The 19875-nt window shown below is 43.2% G+C and overlaps 1 protein-coding gene across 3 annotated transcripts in view; it reads left to right on the forward strand.

Moving 5' to 3' along the window:
- Positions 1-310: 310 nt before the first annotated feature.
- Positions 311-19875, forward strand: part of RASGRF2 (Ras protein specific guanine nucleotide releasing factor 2) — a 140211-nt gene continuing 120646 nt past the window's right edge. For all 3 annotated transcript variants that reach the window (XR_014576629.1, XM_083817212.1, XM_083817213.1), the window contains exon 1: positions 311-1444. Coding sequence is in view for 2 of the 3 variants with exons in the window: in XM_083817212.1 (XP_083673338.1) it covers positions 1160-1444 (285 nt within the window). In the remaining variant the exon portion in view is untranslated. The remainder of the gene's footprint in view (positions 1445-19875) is intronic.

Genomic DNA, 19875 nt, shown 5'->3' on the forward strand with positions numbered 1-19875 from the left:
CAGCAGAATTTCTGTGTCTGCTTCACAGTTGTATGTTCAGAGAACGAGCTCCACGTGTGTCCGGGGTTTGTGCCAGTAACACTTAAAATCAAAACCACCGAGAGGGAGATCACACGGTCAGCGTTTTCCCGCTCGTTTTGTGCAGGATACGGTGTACCGTTTGTTGCAATTTTCACGTTTTTGTTCAGATGGCCAGCAAGAGAAAACAATTTTCTTCTCTATTTGCATGAGCCTAACAAAGGAGCAGACAAAAACACGTTTTTAAATGGAAGAGTTTTAAATGCTTTTTTTTTGCTGTGTGTGTGCGTGTGTGAAAGAACCAGAAAAGGATGTTTGAACAGTACAGCAAATTTAAGGGCAGGGTCCTTCAGTTCGCGGAAATTTCCATACCGCTTGCGCTTTCCGCAGGGCACCTCCCGGCCGTGTCAGAGCCCGTCCTTTGCGGGCAGGGTCCGCTCGGTCCTGGCGGGGGGCACAGAGCCAAGTCCGGGTCTGGCCGCGCCGAGAGCACGGCCGGGGGCTGTCCTGCGGGGCGCGCCGAGACCCAGGGGCTGCGGGGCGGAAAACAGGGGGGATCCCGGAGGGGTGGGGGCTCCCCGGGGTGGTGGTGGTGGTCCTGGGGGTGGTGGTCCCGCAGCTCTCGCCTCCTCCTCGCCCCTAAGAGCAGTGCACCCCGCGAGCCGCGGGTGTCGGGGGCGGCTCCCGGCTCCTGCTCCGACCCCAAAACGAAGCGGGCAGACCCCGCGGGCGGACCCCCGCGGAGGGGTTTTCTCAGGGAGCAGCGAGCACCGGCTCCGACGACCCCCCCTGCGGACCCTGTTCCCCCTCCCCCCCCCTCCGGTGCCCGCTCCGCAACCGCGCCGCCCCCGCGGGGAGGGACCGTGCGCTGCGGCGGCGACTTTGCTCTTTAAATCGCTCGGATTTAAAGCGGATTACGGCTCATCCCCCCCCGGGACCCCCCCGCAGCCACCACCGCCACCACCACCTCACCACACGTGACGGAGCGGCCCCGAAGGGGGCATCCCCCTCCCCTTTCTCCCTCCCCCCGTCCCCCCCCCACCCTCCGCCGCCCGGCTCCGACGCCGGGGCGGAGCTCGGGGTGCGGGGCTCGGGGTGCGCCCGTGGGTGCCCGTCCGATGCCGGGCGGCTGCGGGCCACCATGCAGAAGAGCGTGCGGTACAACGAGGGGCACGCCCTGTACCTGGCGCTGCTGGCCCGCAAGGAGGGCACCAAGCGCGGCTACCTGAGCAAGAAGGCGGCCGAGGCCAGCCGCTGGCACGACAAGTGGTTCGCCCTCTACCAGAACGTGCTCTTCTACTTCGAGAGCGAGCAGAGCGCCCGGCCCGCCGGCATGTACATGCTGGAGGGATGCAGCTGCGAGCGGGCGCCCGTCCCCAAGGGAGCCGCCGCCGGCAGCGCCAGGGAGGCGGCGCTGGACAAGCAGGTAAGCGGCGGGGGGACCCCCGGCACCCCCCCGGCTCTGCCCCGGGGTCGGTGGGAACGCCGCTGCCCGGCGGTGCCCGGCGGTGCCCGGCGGTGGCGCGGGGCTGCGGGAGCGGCCGCGGGGATGAGCGCCCCGAGGGCACGGCCGGAGGTGGCTCCCGAGCAATGTGCGGTTGGCGGCGTCGCGGGGAGGTTTTGGGAGCCCGGGCGGCCTGTCCCGGCTCCGGTCCCTGCGCTGGAGGAGCCGAGTAGGAGCCGGAGGGTGCGGGAAGGCTGCGGGGGGCTGCGGGGAGGGCGGCATCCAGGCGGCTCCTGATGGTGGTGGCCGGAAAGGGACGCGGACACGGGGCAGCTTCCAGCCCCTCTGCGGGCACTGTAACCGAGCCAGGAGAGCTGCTAACCTTGCTCCGTGCCCGTGGGCTTCTCTCCCTTCAGAACTTGTGTGCCAAAATGGGACGATAAATGGTTAAGCGAACTCCGTCCCGTGGCGACGCGTGCGGTGGCGCCGTGCTCATCTCGCTGCTCCGAGGTGTGCTCCTGCGGGCGGCGATGAGCGAGGCTCCCAGGATCCCCCAGATCAAATTAAACGCGAATATTTCCCTGTCTGCTTGACGCTGGCTCGGTACGCTTGTTTATTGGTAGCGTTGTTAAACTACGGCTTGACTAAGGGAACTGTGTGAAAACAATGCCTTTTCCTATCTGTTCTCTGGGAATCTTAAATAGTGCTTTTATAGTGATGGATGCCTGTGTTGTTTGTAATTACATTTAGCGTTGCAGAGGCAAAATAATTACGTGAGAGTGAGCTGAAATTTGCTTTGCTTTAAACATCAACTATGTTTACATTTTTAAAAATGCTATTAGGCTAATAGTCTGCTATTAAAGACCCAGAAGAACACTGTTGTTTTCTTGATTTCTTTATACCCTTCCCCCCATTCACCTTTCACTTGATGCAGAATAGAACTTTCAAGTGTTAGTTTGCAGATGTTAACTCTTTAAAGTACACACTTGTTTGTATACTCATGCAGACAGAAACATCTGCTAAGGTGTTCAGGAAACTCCCCCAGTGATTAAAACTAATCAATAACAAGAATGAGAAAATATCTAAAAATTAATCAGTCCTTTTTATTCAGAAAACACGCTCGTATTCTTACAGGAGTAAAGTAATAAAATGTGAGCCTTCAGTCTGATAATGGAAGACATTTATTTTAATCAGATCAGATAATCAGATGATAATGAAAACTCAGCGTTACACATGTTAACTGCTGGTGGTGTAAGAATAGTGCTTTGATTTAACCACACAAATGCATTAATGGAATGAAAAACAATAGAAGTTTTATGTCACTTTTTCATGAAGCAGATCTACCTTCTCCAAAAGAGAGAGAGAGAAAAATAAACTCTTGTTGTGTTAATTACTTGGGTAGTTTAGACGCTGGAGTGATTTGTACTATGGAATTACACAAGTAAGGGAGAGAGAGTAAGAAGAATTAATTACACAGGAGTTTCACTGGCATCTTTAGAGTGAGTATTTGGAAAAACAGTGCATTGTCTTTAAGTTAAGTAACTGATGATTATGGAAAACGCATGCAAAAAAAAATATTGTTTGTCTTAGCTCACAGCTCCTTTTCATTTTAGTTTAATTTGCTTCGGTGTTGCTTGGCAAGACTTATGTCAGAAAAACGCTCTGATGAGAAGTTTTTGGAGTTGAGTGAGGAGAGTGCCGACACTGTGCTTTGGTATACAGGAGACCGTGCTTCAGTCAGCAGACACATTCAGGTTTGGGTATCTGGCTCCCAACAGGCACAGCAGCTTAGTTATTGCATGCTGAGCCACGCTGGTGCTGTTAGCTCTTCCAACAGTCTGCCATAAGGAACATTAAAGTGTTACAGGAACAACAATTCTGTTTTGTGGAAGATGCCAAATACCTTCATAAGATTTGTCAGTTCCATTAAAATATTAAGAGCTTTTAAAAAATTGTTACGACGATGTATTATTATTATTTTTTTTTCTCTTTTACCTCTAGATATTAGTGGACTGTTTTGTTTCAGCGTCCTTCAGGATGAAATTTTCAAAGCAATTTCTTTAAAAGTACAGTACATTTCTTAATATTAAGAAATTGCGTAGGGCATGAATCTGTTGATATTCTGTGAATGTGGCATTGAACTAAGCGTGCTGTACATATTCGTGGTTTTCAGGGAGAGCTTTTATTTAGAAATAAAAACTGTTTTAATCTCCCTCAAAATTATCAGAGTTTTTGTAAATGCTAAGCAGCTGTTGCTGTCCACTCTGATTTTATTTCAAAATAATTTCAGGAAAAAAAAAATATTGAAAGAGCAACTGTGTGGAAGAAGCTTTTTTTCAAAAGAGCAAACTATGACATGAAAGTACTACATTTGAAGAACTTAAAGTCTGATGTTAAAATGCTTCTCCCCACAGGAGCCACAGACTGTAAACAAGTGCAGCTCCCAACAACAACTACTCCTTTATGACCATGAGAGTGTAGATGATAATGAATTTCAGTTTTTCTGTCAGAAATTCTGGAAGGAGATTGGCTGTATATCAGTGAGTGGCTTGTTTCTTTCAAGAGTAAAATAAAGTGCCTAAAAAGTAAGCTTTCTTCAGTGTATCACAGAAGACTGGCACTTGTTACCTTGCAAGTTCAGTTTTTTTTTTTTTTTAAAGAATGATGGAAATGTGTAGTGGAATATAGATATTACTATTTTGATTGCATTCAGAGGAGACCCGTATTTTAGCTTGTTTCATAACTATAGATTTTACATAGCAAAATGCTCGGATATAGTTACTAATAACTGTCCTAGTGTGTTTAAGCTTGTGAATTTGCTATGATTTGAGCAGACACTGTTCTTTGTATCTTTCCTACAATAATCTTCCTCCCACTTAGGAAAATTAAATGCAGTATTAAGTCCATGTCCCCACAGATTAACAGAATCCAATTATTTGAATTTTTACTGCTTACTGTAGCTCTGTATTTATTTTATAAAGGACATAGTGGTTTCACTGTGTTCGAAACCTCACTGTTTTATGTACATTCATTGAAATAACAAAGGCATATGTCACTAGCAGCTTTGGCTGTACCTCTCCTCTAATTTACTGTGTATAAAATGTAGCAACAACACTTAAAGGTCATTTTAGCTGAAGATGCAATGACTTAAAAGTTCATCTCTTAAACTGCATCAGGCCAAAGAAAAAACCTGTGTCACACAGTATCCTGTGTCTGATAGACCTTACACATGCTTGAGGAGTGAAGTTGTCTTTTTGGCAAGATTTTGGCTTACCAGGTTCAGGTGTAGCATTGTCCATAACCCTTACTGCCTGCATGCAGGCACCTAACTTGTCAGATGGTTCCAGTGTGTAGGTCCAGCAGAGAGGCTCATGTTTTAGAAACTTCCTTCAGAATTTCAAAAAAGATGGATGAATTTGTCTCCTCAGTATCTGGGTTGTTCAGATGGCAGCAGTTTTGTAATAGCTAACAGTATAAATAGTGGTGTTGCTTTGAATAAAAGCATTCTTGGAATGAAAAATGTTTTTTCCCCTTTCAATTCTTCCTTTTTTTTTTTTTTTTTTGAAGGACTACCTTCAGAAGAAGGACTTATTTCAAAAAGTGGACCATTAGGAAAGTTTTAAGATGTTAACGCTATTTGGAGTAGTGTTTCTGTCAGACCTTCTCATAAAAGATTCTGTAAATTGTTCCTGTGTAAGGATAATTTTGAGGTATCTCTTACTTACTTTCCCAGGTAACCGCTGTCTCTTCGCTTGTCATTTGTTGACCATTGTAAGACAATATAGTTTGTGGACATAATAAGCACAAAAAATATATTGTTTTAAAATGACTTTGAGATGCTGTCAAGGAGTAACCAAGAAACGAGTCGCTGACAAGGCTTCCCGCTCAAGGCATGCTGCATCGAAGAGGTTGCCTCTGGCTCCTCATGAAGAGTTGTGAACTGAATTTACAACATGCTCTGTGGTCTAAGGCAATGGACAGTAAATAAATAAATAAACAGAAAAGTATAACTCTTGTGATCTCTGAAGTGACTGAACTTTGCTACTTGATAAATGTTTTGTAATTCAGTGCTTACCTGTTTGCTTAGTAGTGAGCATATTTTAGAAATAAAGAGAACATAAAATACTATGGCTACATTTACTGCTCGTTTGCCAAAATTTAAGCATTTTTAGACATTTAATTGTAACTCTTGAAAATGTATGTGTCTTGCGTAGTGTTAAGAAAAGAGCTATTTTTAACTATGCAAAAGTGGGGAATGTATGTAGCTGAGAAATGAATTACAGATAGAATGAGTTTACTTTTGAAACACTTTCCTCTTATAAGTTAGTTAAATCCACACAGACATAACTTGGAGAATACTGATGCCGTTCAATAGTTAAATATTATTCTTTGGCTACCTTAATGCATGCCAGGTGACTTTGCTCAGGATCTTGAGAATGACTGTTGTTTTCCATCCTTGAGTGTCAGTCACACTTGAGGGAAAAAGAAAATCGGAAGTGACGGTAGTAAGACCAGAATTTGTGGAGACAAGGTGTTATCGAAGAGAAATCACGGTGTGAAGTTCTTAACACTTCTTTGTGAGGTACTGTAACATCATGAAATATTGCAGCATGTTGTAATGGAAGATCATGCTACTTAGTTAAGTTGTTGGAGAAAATACTAGGTCCTAAGGCAAACGCCATTCAGCAAAGGTTTATTAATGGAGATGCTGGGAACTCCCCATAGCAAAGAGGTGACATATCAGCAAGTGAAAGACTGGAAGCACATAAAATTAGAACTGCATCCGAAAGCATAATGACCAAAAATGTCACATAACTACTTGTCGTGTAAGAATGTGTTCCACCTTCACAGATTTAAACATCCTACAAAGGCTGTACAAAGTGACCAAAGCCTACATAGGTACAGCAGTGTAGCTCACACTTAGAACATGAATACGCAAAATCTATTCAGAATAATGTTTCATAAGGGTTTGACATGAATTTTATTCTTCAGTCAGTCTCACAGTCAATGCTAGTGGTTTTTTTTTTTCATTTTGTCTCTGAGTTTCTCTTAGCAGAATTGTACACATTTCACTTGATTTGTTTAATTCAACAAAAATAAGACAAAAATTGGAGGAAACAAACAAAAAATCTGAGCATAAAAATAGCAAGTCAGCCCCTAACCTGTGATTGTACTCCACCTATCTTCATTTGCCTGTTTTAACTTTTTTTAAAAAAATTGGTGTTTTCTTCATCATCATCCACATAGATGTACAATGAATGTAGCTTGCTTCTCAGTTGCATGCTACCCATAGTAATTTCTAACTGCATACCAGAAAAAGAGGTCCAGGCAGGGCTTCTCCATTTCTGCAGTAATCACACAATATTATTATGGTCTTTTTATATTCATATATTATATATTGCAGTGTCATAATTAGTAGCATTTTTTATCAACTTGCTCAGGATTTTCCATCCTAAGAATGTGTGTGTGCAGTAAAATCTTCCTGAGTTTCTCCCTTTGGCTACACATACTATAATTATCAGTCTTGTCACTTGCAATACGCTGCATTATGAAGTAGTTTGTGCAAAGAGGGAAGGGACAGGTCTTGTTTTGGTGCAGCCTGATTTGTGATTCTGGGCGCGTGCGACCACCCTGCATCCCTACCGACAGAGATGTCCAACCCAGCTGGTAGCACACCATGTCTGTGCAGAGAGCCGATCGCTACAGCACCTTCTGCCCGCACCGAAAGTGAGGTCTGTGTCCTACTGTGTCACTTCAAGCATGGCTTCACCTGGAGGGCAGCCACCCTGGGCAACAGCATTCTCCACAACTGCATGTATAAATATGGAGCAGGTTCACACCAAAAAGAACCCCCCCAGCTCAGTAGTAAGTCATTAATGTAGACTGCATGTAGCTGGTGGAGACAGCGAGATCTGAAAATATCAATCCACAGCTTCTGTCTGTTCTTAGCAACAGATCGTGCTGCTAGCTGTGGTGCACTTCTCTAGATCAACCAATTCAAAGCAGGTTTGATACCGCAGCTGCTGAAGAGTCTGAGGCAACACTAACCCATTTTTCGGTGTGAATGTTCTAAGCTTTCTTTGCTTCCAGAGTAGTGATGTTCAAATTTAGGTACAGTTTGGTAGATCTGATGGGGTGCTATGCGGTTAGATTTTATCTGGATTGACAACAATAACAATAATAGCTTTTTTTTTTTTTCTTCCCCTGATTTGTTAGTGACAACAGTTCAGGAAGACACTGCCATCAGCCTGTTCATCTGGATGAAAGAAAATGAGATTCCATGAAGTACCTCTTTTCAATTTTTCTGTCTACCAGCCATTACTGATGCTGAAAATGGAGGGATGGGATTTTTTATTTTTTTTTAACACACTGCCTCTGCACTAGATGCCTGGGAACATATGCTTACAATCTAGCTTCCAAAGTTTTTCTGACTTGCCAATCCTGTAAGGTTTTCTGTTCTAGGTACAAAATCAGTATATATAAAAGCAGAGGTTTTCCCAACCCACTCCAGCCATTTCAATGTCCTTATTGCATTTTCCATGATTTCTTTTCTTTTCTTTTTTCTTTTCTTTTCTTTTCTTTTCTTTTCTTTTCTTTTCTTTTCTTTTCTTTTCTTTCTTTTCTTTTCTTTTCTTTTCTTTTCTTTTCTTTTCTTTTCCCTTCCCTTCCCTTCCCTTCCCTTCCCTTCCCTTCCCTTCCCTTCCCTTCCCTTCCCTTCCCTTCCCTTCCCTTCCCTTCCCTTCCCTTCCCTTCCCTTCCCTTCCCTTCCCTTCCCTTCCCTTCCCTTCCCTTCCCTTCCCTTCCCTTCCCTTCCCTTCCCTTCCCTTCCCTTCCCTTCCCTTCCCTTCCCTTCCCTTCCCTTCCCTTCCCTTCCCTTCCCTTCCCTTCCCTTCCCTTCCCTTCCCTTCCCTTCCCTTCCCTTCCCTTCCCTTCCCTTCCCTTCCCTTCCCTTCCCTTCCCTTCCCTTCCCTTCCCTTCCCTTCCCTTCCCTTCCCTTCCCTTCCCTTCCCTTCCCTTCCCTTCCCTTCCCTTCCCTTCCCTTCCCTTCCCTTCCCTTCCCTTCCCTTCCCTTCCCTTCCCTTCCCTTCCCTTCCCTTCCCTTCCCTTCCCTTCCCTTCCCTTCCCTTCCCTTCCCTTCCCTTCCCTTCCCTTCCCTTCCCTTCCCTTCCCTTCCCTTCCCTTCCCTTTTCTTTTCTTTTCTTTTCTTTTCTTTTCTTTTCTTTTCTTTTCTTTTCTTTTCTTTTCTTTTCTTTTCTTTTCTTTTCTTTTCTTTTCTTTTCTTTTCTTTTCTTTTCTTTTCTTTTCTTTTCTTTTCTTTCAGACAAAGTTCTGAATTCTCCCATGCTGGTTGATAAAACATAGAATCATAGAATTATAGAGTCGTAGAATCACAGAATATCCTGAGTTGGAAGGGACCCATAAGGATCATCAAGTCCAACTCCTGGCACCGCACAGGTCTGCCCAAAAGTTTAGACCATGTGTCTAAGTGCACAGTCCAATCTCTTCTTAAATTCAGACAGGCTTGGTGCAGTGACTGCTTCACTGGGGAGCCTGTTCCAGTGTGCGACCACCCTCTCGGTGAAGAACCTCTTCCTGATGTCCAGCCTAAACCTCCCCTGCCTCAGCTTGACACCGTTCCCATGGGTCCTATCACTGGCGATAACAGAGAATAGGTCACCTGCCCCTCCACTCCCTCTCGCGAGGAAGTTGTGATGAGGTCCCCCCTCAGCCTCCTCTTCTCCAGGCTGAACAGGCCCAGTGACCTCAGCCGCTCCTCATGCATCTTCCCCTCTAGGCCCTTCACCATGTTCGTTGCCCTCCTCTGGACACCCTCCAACAGTTCAATGCCCTTTTTGTACTGTGGTGCCCAGAACTGCACACAGTACTCGAGGTGAGGCTGCACCAGCGCAGAGTAGAGCGGGACAATCACTTCCCTCAACCGACTAGCAATGCTGTGCTTGATGCATCCCAGGATACGGTTGGCCCTCCTGGCCATACTACATACAACATACTACACTGTTGCTGTTTTCCGACTGATATTTTAGTTATATGCTGGATCCTCACATGTTTGAAGTTTAGAAAGATTGCAGAGGACTGTTGGTTATGCAGAGATGTTCATGATTGAACATCCATGGATGTTCAAACATGAGAAGCTTGGAGAAAAGAAGGCTTGGGGTGACCTCATTGTACTTTACAATTACCTCAAAGGAGGCTGCAGCAAGGTGAGGATCAGGCTCTTCTTCCAAGCAGCAAGTGACAGGATGAGGGGAAATGGCCTCAAGCTGCATCAAGGGAGGTTTAGGTTGGATATCAGGAGAAATTTTGCGGCATTGGAACAGGCTGCATGGGGAAGTGGTTGAGTCACCATCCCTGGAGGTCTTCAAGAAGTGTGTAGATGTAGAACTTAATAGCACGGTTTAGTGGTGGACTTGTCAGTAGTAGGTTAAAGGTTGGACTAGATGATCTTAGAGGTCTTTTCCAACCTGAATGGTTCTGTGATTCTATGATTTTTCCTTCTGCTTTCCATTCCCTTCCTCAGCACTCGACAAGTTGTTTCTCCTGTTTCAGCACATGCCAAAGATTTTACTTTCTTCCCTGGAATTGTGGAGATCATGCATGGTGATTTTGACAATCTCTCTCTGATGTCCTCTAGAATGAACGTGGGAATTTTTTTACTTCGTGCATTTGTGGATGTTCAAGCATGACAAGAAAATTGCAACTTTTTTTTTTTTTTTTTTACACTAATTGTATTCTCTTCCATTTGGCACACAGAGCAATTTTAGAGAAGTATTTCTTCCTAATAAATCTTTCAGAGGGAGGTTCAAAGTTGTGGGACATCTGCAAAACTCTATTAAGAGAAAGAAGGAAGAAAACTGTCAGAAGAGTAGAGGGATTCAACACCAGTATCTGTGCAGTATTGTCACTAGTCATAGAGATATCTGTGTGTACAGATGAAGGGAAGAACAGTACTGAGGTAAATACACGGCTATCGCATTTGATAGCATAAGTATTCTTACCTATTTATAGGAACATCAGGCAAACAAGGGCTGTGGAATTATGTTCCTGGGCTAGTGTTTGGCCTTATATATGTAATTTGCCAGGTATATTTGTTGATTTTGTGACTGTGAGGTCTTTTTATTGTAGCTTTCTTGCCACAAGAGGAATGTGACGATTGAAGGGGGTACAGGCTGTGCTGGGGCGTACTGGAGGGGAGAAGACACAGAAGATCCCTGTGAACTTGTGATCCCAGGCTTTCCTCCTCTTTTTCTTTTCTCCAGGCTACATGCCAATGAGGGATGCTTACTGTCACAAGCAGGCAGTGGAAATTACCTGTTGTGTTCTGAGCACAAACAGGGCCACAGTTTGGTAACAGTTTACTCTCTTTCCTGACTGAATAGCTTTAACACTGCATCTAAAATTCAAGTGGTAAAGTAGATGGGAACTGGACGGGCTGCAAGTAATTTGATATCGATGTCTGGCCAAACAGGCCAGGACAGAACACGAGGCTGTAGTCACTAAATTGTATTTCCTTCAGAACTGCCACTGGAATTTGGGAATCTCAGGATTTTTGTGTTGGCAACTCCTAAGTATAAAACCAACTTGAGAGGGAGGTACCTGCCTTCTATCCTTCTAGTGGTTACCCCAGAGCAGGATAGTGGCTCCTGCAGTCACAGCATCAGCTCAGTTTGAGGTCCAAGTGCTGGAGCTGAGTCTTTAATCCTGCAGCTGTTCTGTGTAAGTATTAATGTGTGTCTGCAAGGAGTGTTGTCCTTTTCCGTCTCTTTTGCTTTTCTATGAAACCCAAGGAGATGTGTGCCCGGAGTATACGAACAGACATTAGGGGTGCAATATTAAGCCCCCAGTAGTCCAAAGAAAACAGAACTGGGGCTTCTTGAGCAGACTAAAAGTCACACGTTCTTCTCTGTAACAGTGTGATCTGCTGTCCCCCTGGAACACTGTCCGTAAGGACAAAGGAGCTAAGCAGAGCTGGCAACTCCTTGAGGATGTTCTCCATAGAGCACACAAATGCTCCATCCCCCTGTGTAAGAAAGTGGGCAAGGAGGGCAGGAAACTGGGATGGCTGAGCACGGACCTGCTGGTCAGACTGAGGCAGAAGAAGGAAATGCACAGGCAGTGGAAGCAGGGACACGTGGCCTGGGAAGAATACAGGGATGCTATCCAGATGTGCAGGGATGGGATCAGGAAAGCCAAAGCACTGACATAACTGAGCTTGGCAAGGGATGCAAAAAAAAACAAGAAGGGATTCCACATTCTGGCCAAGGTACATTGGCCAGAAAAGAAAGGCCAAGAAGAGTGTTACCGCTTTGATAAAGGGGAGGGGAGAACAGGTAACAACAGACACAGTGAAGACAGAGGCACTCAATAAGTTCTTTGTCTCAGACTTCACTGCCAGTCAGGCATCCCACTGCTCTCATTTCCCTGAACCTCTACCCAGGGACTGGGGGAACTAAGTCCCTCCCACTGCAAGTGAAGGGCAGGTTCATGAGCACCTGATGAAACTGAAGAGGTATAAGTCTATGGGGCCCAATGCCATGCATCCCAGGGTCCTGAGGGAATTGGCTGATGGAGTTGCCAAGCCTCTCTCCACCATACTTGAAAACTCTTGGCAGTCAGGTGAAGTTCCCAATGACTGAAAAAAGGGAAACGTCACTCCTGTTTTTAAAAAAGGTAGAAAGGAAGACCTGGGGAACTACAGGCTGGTGAGCCTCAACTCTGTGCTTGACAAGATCATGGAACAGATCCTCCTGGAAGCAATGTCAAGGCATATTCAAGATAAGGAGGTGATCCAAGACAGCCAGCATGGCTTCACCGAGGGCAAATCTTGCCTGACTGATCCGCTGGCCTTCTATGATGGAGTGGCTGCATTAATTGACAAGGGAAGATAGACTGATGTCATCTACCTGGTCTTCTGTAAGGCCTTTGACATGGTCCCACATGACATCCTGATCTCCAAATTGGAGAGGTATGGATTTGAAGGCTGGAGCATTCAGTGGATAAGGAATTGGCTTGAAGGCTGCACCCAGAGAGTAGTGGTCAACGTCTCTGTGTCCAAGTGGAGGCTGGTGATGAATGGTGTCCCTCAGGGCTTCTGTCTTGGGACCAGTGCTGTTTAGAGTCTTTATCAATGACATAGACAATGGGATTGAGTGCACCCTCAGCAAGTTGCAGACAACACCAAGCTGAGTAGTGCAGTTGATCCAACAGAAAGAAGGGATGCCATCCAAAGGGACCTGGAGATGGTGCAGTTGATCCAACAGAAAGAAGGGATGCCATCCAAAGGGACCTGGAGAATTGGGCCCACATGAACCTAATGAGGTTCGACAAGTCCAAGTGTAAGGTGTTGCAGCTGGGTTGGGACAATCCCAGCCATAAGTACAGACGGGGAAGAACTCATTGAGAGCAGCCCTACAGAGAAGGACTTGAGGGTTCTAGTATATGAAAAGCTCGACATGAGCCAGCAGTGCATGCTTGCAGCCCAGAAGGCCAACTGCATCCTGGGCTGCATAAACAGAGGCGTGGCCAGCAGGTTGAGGGAGGTGATTGTGCCCCTCTTCTCTGCCCTCGTGAGGCCTCACTTGGAGTGCTGTGTCCAGGTCTGGGGCCCCCAGCACCAGGCAGACATGGACCTGTTGGAGAGGGTCCAGAGGAGAGATGTAAACATAATCAGAGGACTGGAGCACCTCTCCTATGAAAAACATCTGAAAGAGCTGGGAATGTTCTGCCTGGAGAAAAGAAGTCTCTTGGGAGACCTCATTGCAGCATTTCAATACTTAATGGGAGCTTATTAAAAAGATGGAGAGCAAGTTTTTACGTGGGCAGACAGTGATAGAACAAGGGGGAATGTCTTTAAGAGGGGAGATTTAGATTAGAGGTTAGGAAGAAATTCTTCACTCAGAGGGTGGTGAGGCACTGGAACAGGTTGCCCAGAGAAGCTGTGGATGCTCTATCCCTGCCCAAGGCCAGGCTGGATGGGGCTTTGAGCAACCTTGTCTGGTCATAGGTTTCCCTGCCTATGGCAGGGGGTTGGAACTAAATGGTCTTTAAGGTCCTTTCCAACCCCAGCCATTTGTAATTTCTATGATATGAATCTGTATTCCATCAGATGTTTCTTTCCTGGGACACCTTTCTCCTAAAGCAGGCAAAAAAAACCCAACCAAACAAAAAAAAAACCAACCAAATAAAAAAATTACAATTGTGTTCAGAAGGAGGCCATTTTCTGCAGGGCTTTCTTGTTTTTCCCCTCCTACTCTAAAAATTAGTAGTACATGAGATGTGAGACTGCACAAAGAGAAAGACGATTTCATAGTAAAATTGGGACACCCTCTGCAGGAATTGGATTCTGTCTTATGCCTAGAATCCCTGTGAAATGTTGCACAAACATATACCTGAGGTGTTTTACAAGAGGTTTTAATCATCTCTCGTTTTGAGGACCCAATATGAAACAAGAGCTAGGTAGTCAAGGTAGAACTGATCTTTATGAAAGTTATGATTAAAACAAATAAAAGTGCCTTCTGAATACAAAACACTGATGGTTTTTCAGGTCAGGCATCCCACATTAGTTGCTGTTTCTGAAACCACTGTTTTTTGTGCTGACCACATTTGCATGAGTGCTTCACAGGCTGTTTTGAAAATAAATGTGTTAATTCTAAGGAAGCATCTGAATGATGTAATGATGAGTGTCATAGGATGGCATATAAAAAGTTTCTGAACTCTGCTGATTAGTCTATAATAAAATATGGAGACGTGCATTCAAGAATCAAGCTCTTGGAAAAACAATCATGCAATAAAATACTGTAATCATTATGTTTGCAAACATGGGACTAAACTAAAAATGCACAAGGTGGCTTCAAACATGGCACTTCTCCTGACCTCTGTTTACTTGTCTTTGTAATCTATAATGCCAAAAACTAATATCCACCTCCCCCCACCAAAAAAAAAAAAAAAAATAAACGAATCTAAAACATGAAACTGATGAAAAAATGCATGTAAAAAAATGAAGGTTTTTGACCCACATGGAATCAAGCAGATGGAGACAATTTGTTTTGCTGCTGATTTCTAATCGTGAAGGGTGTGAGCATGCAGGCCCTAGACTAATTCTTTTCAGATTTGCGTTGCTTGCTGCAGATGGAAGTTTTGTAAGTGCATTACTTGGTGGCCTGAGGGAAAGCCAAGTTAGCTCATGTCCAGTATTATACAGTCCAAAATGTGCAGCGACCCGAGAGAGCTCCGTCATCAGCAGTATGAACACTGCTGCAGACCTACGGAGAGGTCATGTCTGCACCAAGTATACTTATATTAAAATGCTTTAAAGAGATTCTTCCCTTTATGCTGTACTGCATTCTTGTAGCTTAGCAGCAGATACCTTGGCTGCATGCCATCAAAGTGAACCAAGTAAAGGCAACCACTCAGATGTACCTTCTGATGAAAATTTAGAGTAATGCCAAGTGGTTCCAAGTGAAATAAACAGATAGATTTGCCTTCTATAGAGGGGCAAAAAATGCAAGTATTTTCCCAGCTCTGATTTTAAATAGTTTTTGTAAAGTTCATTGACTTTCTGCAAATACCACTTTGGTTTTTTGTTTGTTTGTTTAATTTTATTTTACCTTTACTTCTCTGAAGACCTCTAAATGCGTGCATGTCGTATGTGTGTTCAGAGGCTGGGTGATGAGGACCAGAATGGTTGTTTGTATTAGGCATGTCCTGCATGTGTTTTCTGCCTGAGCCCCTCGCTGCCTGTGGCCTCCTGGTAAATCAGTTTTTTGATGGCCTTACTTCCTACTGAGCACAGTAGCACAGGCCTAACACTACTTCCCATATGTTAGCATATGGGTAACACCATCTGCATGGGGATATTTGTTTATCCTTGCAGCATTTAAGGGTGTCCATCTGTGGTTTAATGGGTGAGCACAGAAGTGGTTAACAAGTTAGTTGTGAGGTAACGTGTGCATGTTTCTGAATACGGGAGGAACATGATGAGACCTGAGTAGTGCCTAATTCTAAAACATTCAGCTGGGGTATAATTGCAAATAATGACTTTAGTTCCCACTGTTGGGCACATCTTGCCAATCTGTACTGCATGTAAAATGCTCTTGTTAGTCCTGTTGACCTGAATTGCATAACCTCTTGTTTTAGTTTGCTTTTGATGCACTTAACTGAAATTGGAGATTCTCTCTCTCTCTCTCTCCCTCTCCTCCTCTCTCTCTCTCTTTCTGATGAAACAGTACCAACTTAATGATTCATAAGAAAATGAGTTATATGCAATTAAAGTGTAGTACCTCTTAATGCTGCTTACGCTGGAAGGATGTTTCTTCTCTGTTAAGACTATAATCATTGAAATTCATTGCTAGATTAATACTGTATTATTGTACACACATTTGCTTCATCTTCCTGGTGTCCTTATCTTTGAGACTTTCCATTTGGTGAATGCTTTGCTTTGTTTAAGTTTCACACTGCTTGTTCTGTCTTCATGGTCTGATTTCTGCTCCATGAATGCTGAGGCAGTGCTTCTGAGTTACTTCGTGTGCACAGTGCTGGGAGTGCTGCATGAGTTTGCTTAGTCTCTATACTCCTCTCATTCAGTTTATATTAGAAAAAGCTTCAGTATGCTAACAAGAGGGAACACATGAACAAAAACGAGGTACTGTGTAAGCCTTATTTCTTTACTTGTGTCCATTCTCATGGCTTCCGAAATGCATTGTATCCTTTTTGTCCAACTGCTGCACTAGCTACCAGGGCAAGACCATCCTACTGCTTGGTCTGCTTGGTCCTTTCTACTGCTGTTTTCAGGGACAGAGGGGAAGTATAAGCAACCAAATCCTTTTATTCTTACAGAGGTGTGGTATACAGAAGGTTACATAAATACAAGATTTTGTGTGATTTACTTAGCTTGCATGCAACAAGCTTGGAAGAAAACAATGTGGTGTAAAATAAATAACCCAATAAATAACTCCCAAATAACTTGTGGAGCAAGGTGTAGATTCTGCCTCTCAGAGCACAGACGTGGTATTTGTAATCTCGCTGGGAACTTGCTTTCACTTGGCACTTCACCTATATCAAGCTTTTGGGGTGTTTCCTTAAGCTGGGCTCCCTGGTGACCACAGTCCACTGAGTGATTCAGTCCCTTAATTTCTTATATCCTGTCTTGGCTACCTGACAGTGATATTATCAGATTTCTCTACCTTTTAGCAAGGAATTTTTTCCCTTACAACTTTTTTCTAGGTCAGGTTCTAGATTTCTAGGATGTAGGAGGTATATAAGACCTTGGATGGAAATCTGTTGAATCATCTATATGACAAGTATAATAGTAAACATTGGGTCTGCTTTTAGATGGCTAAAGAGTAAGCTGAATGTCCAGAAGGAGCTTCAATGATTTACTTTGCAAAGGCCACACAACAATTCCAAATGATTTTGAAAGCAATTCTGATTTTTGTCTCTTTGACTTCCTTGGTGGCATGTGAGAACTGTTAAGTTAGCATAGCAAAAACATGCAGTGTCCAAGACATCTCACCTTTTGGAATTGTGTTTTTTTCACCTTTCCTAGTATGTTTAGGTGTTTCTAGTTTGCCTCCTTACTACAGTGTCTCCATCTGCTGCAAAGCACATCAATTCTTTCTATGATTTACTCCAGTTTAATGTGAGAATTCAGAATATTCTAAGGATGCAAGTCTCATTGACTTTGAAGCTATAGTCTTTGAAGACTTCAGGCCATCTACAGTTTTTAATGACAACTTATTGCAGTTCAGCAGTATCTAAACTTTTTACTCAGGTGAACACATGTGCTCCTGTAGGTATGAAGACTTGAAGGCTGTAGAACAGTTACAGTGATTGGGAGGGGTGCCTGAAGACTGCAAGAGAGCAGATACTTCCAGAAGGGCAAAGAGGAGGATCCACAGAAATACAGGTTGGTCGGTCTCATGTTGGTCCCTGGAAGATGATGCAAAAATCCTCCTGGAAAGCATTTCCAAACACATGAAGACAAGAAGGTGATTGGGAGTGGTCAGCATGGATTTACAAAGTGTAAACCATGCTTGACCAACCTGATAGCCTTCCACAATGAGGTGAATAACTTGGTGGATCAGGGGAAAGCAGTGGGTGTTTTTTACCCCAACTTTAGTGGAGTCTTTGACACTAGCTGCCATAACATCATCGTCGCAGACAGTTGACAAAGTGTGGATTAGATAAGATGCCAATGATGTGGATTAAAAACTGGCTGAATGTGCAGGCCTGGTGGACAAGTGATCACTGATGTCAGACCTTCAGCTAGGACATTTAGTTAAAAAGAACTGTTGGCCCAAATGATAGATTCTTATTTATTTATTTGTTTTATTTGGTAAGGTAAAACTGCAAGGCATCTTATTTCACTTTCTTAAAATTTTTCTCTATGCTTTTTGTGAGGAAGTAAAATCAAGGGTGAAAAGAAATATGTATGCCAGGACATTGTTTTAAGTTGCTGTACAGTGATCAGTCTTACTTTTCTTTCTCTGATATAAATTTACTATTGGCTCAGCATTGCAGCTGGTTACTGAGAACCATCGTAAAAATCAGAATTCTGAATTTATAAGAGTTTTCCAATTAAAAAAAAATAAATAAATTTGTCTTTGTCCTTTGTGTTTGTAATGTGCTTTTTTCTTTCTTTTGCATACATTAGTGCAGTACATATATGGCATGTATTTTCTACTTAAGTTCTTTTCTGTTTTTCTTGGGGAGTGAGATTATTTCCTTTTTAATCATTTCATCTGATTTAAATTTGAAGTAGTCAGTCTGGTTTGGTAAGCATGTTTAAATTGTATCAGGAAAAATTGTGCAACTAGAATAATGTTAACTTTAAACTTTTTGTCCTAATAAGAAGAATGTGATGTATCTGTTGCTAACTTGAGCTGAAGTCTTTTTTCCTTCTCTTGAGATACTTGGAATATATCCATAGTTCAGCATTTTTCTGCTGTTGTTTTCTCCTTGTGCTGAGCAGTAATAATAAGAAATACTTAGTTTTGCTACTCTGGGAAATGTATCATAGTTTTGGATCTTATTCTTTTTTTTTTTTTTTTTTTTTTTATAGATGGAGACAGAAGAAAAGTTATTCCTAAGCTTTAGTATGTTCAAGAAACTGTCAGAAGGCCTCATGTTGGCTCTGTTATGTATCTGTGTTACCCATTTTTGTTACCCTTTTTCTTCCAAAGTTTTCAGTTGTCGTTTACTTATCAGTAATGTATATTCAGCTGTCTTTGTTTATTATTATATTTTTTTTATTATTTTTAATCTTCTCCCATCAGGATATATTTGGGGAGCACCTACCCAGTAGTGAAGCTGCATCATGTATAAATCTGGAAAGTCCCCAGGCAAAGTAAAGCATCGTGAAAGTTTATCCTACTCTATTTACTTTTATAAAAATGCATGAATCATAATTCTTTCATCAAAAGCACAGAACTAAGTATCTCTCCCTGTTATAATTTCAGTGGAGTGGATTATGTAAAATATATGACTTTAGAGTTTAGACTTTTTTAAATTGTCAAGTGGGACCAGGTGCCCGATCTTCTCTAATACCGTGTACCTTTTATTAAGGGTTGATCAGCAGTCATTTCTATTTATATTTCCTGATGTTCTTTCTTGATTCAAGGTTATTTTTAGGTAACCCCGGTCAGGAAGGATATGATTGGGGTGTAGTGCTATGGGAAACTTGTCCAGTTAATGGAAAACATATTTGGAAGAGAGTTTGGGGAGCTTCCAAAGAAGAGCAATCAAATGTAATTGACCCATTTGATTACAAATGCTTATCAGAATCAGTCTGCCCCCTTTACCCTCTTAAAAATACCCTGAATGTCACCACAGCAAATTATTTTCTTTATCACAATATCCAGTTCTGCATATATTGTATATATGTAACCTGCAGCTTTTACTATGGGTTACTCATGTCTTGAGAATGTCAGTGTACGTGAATTTTTCATTGTTATTTGGTATGTTGGGCTATGTCAAATGTGCTTAAAACACTAGCAGTTTTCCGTGAACTGCCTGAGAATAATAAAAAGCTACTAAGGTAATAATACAGAAAACATCAATCTAGAGTGGTTGGCATCCTCTCTCATTTATAACTTTGGGATTAGAATGTGGCAGAGTATGTAATAACATGATTTTATGGGTGTTTTTCTGTTTTTAAAGTAAGGACTTAAAAGGGAGTAACTAGTTTAGTGAGGTACTTAAAACCCATCCTGTCACTGAGGGTAGGCATATCTGTTTACAGTGTTTATGTTGAAAAAAACCTCATAGCACACATTTTTTATGGTTATAGCTGTCACTAGACAATAAGAAAATCCTTAAAAAAAAACAACACACCTTTCTTCTTTGTCTTTCTACCAGAAAATCAAGACTGGCAGTAACCAGTCTCACCTCCTTGTCTC

Source organism: Anser anser (genome assembly GCF_964211835.1).
Source record: "Anser anser genome assembly, chromosome: Z".
In the NCBI taxonomy this organism is placed as follows: domain Eukaryota; kingdom Metazoa; phylum Chordata; class Aves; order Anseriformes; family Anatidae; genus Anser; species Anser anser.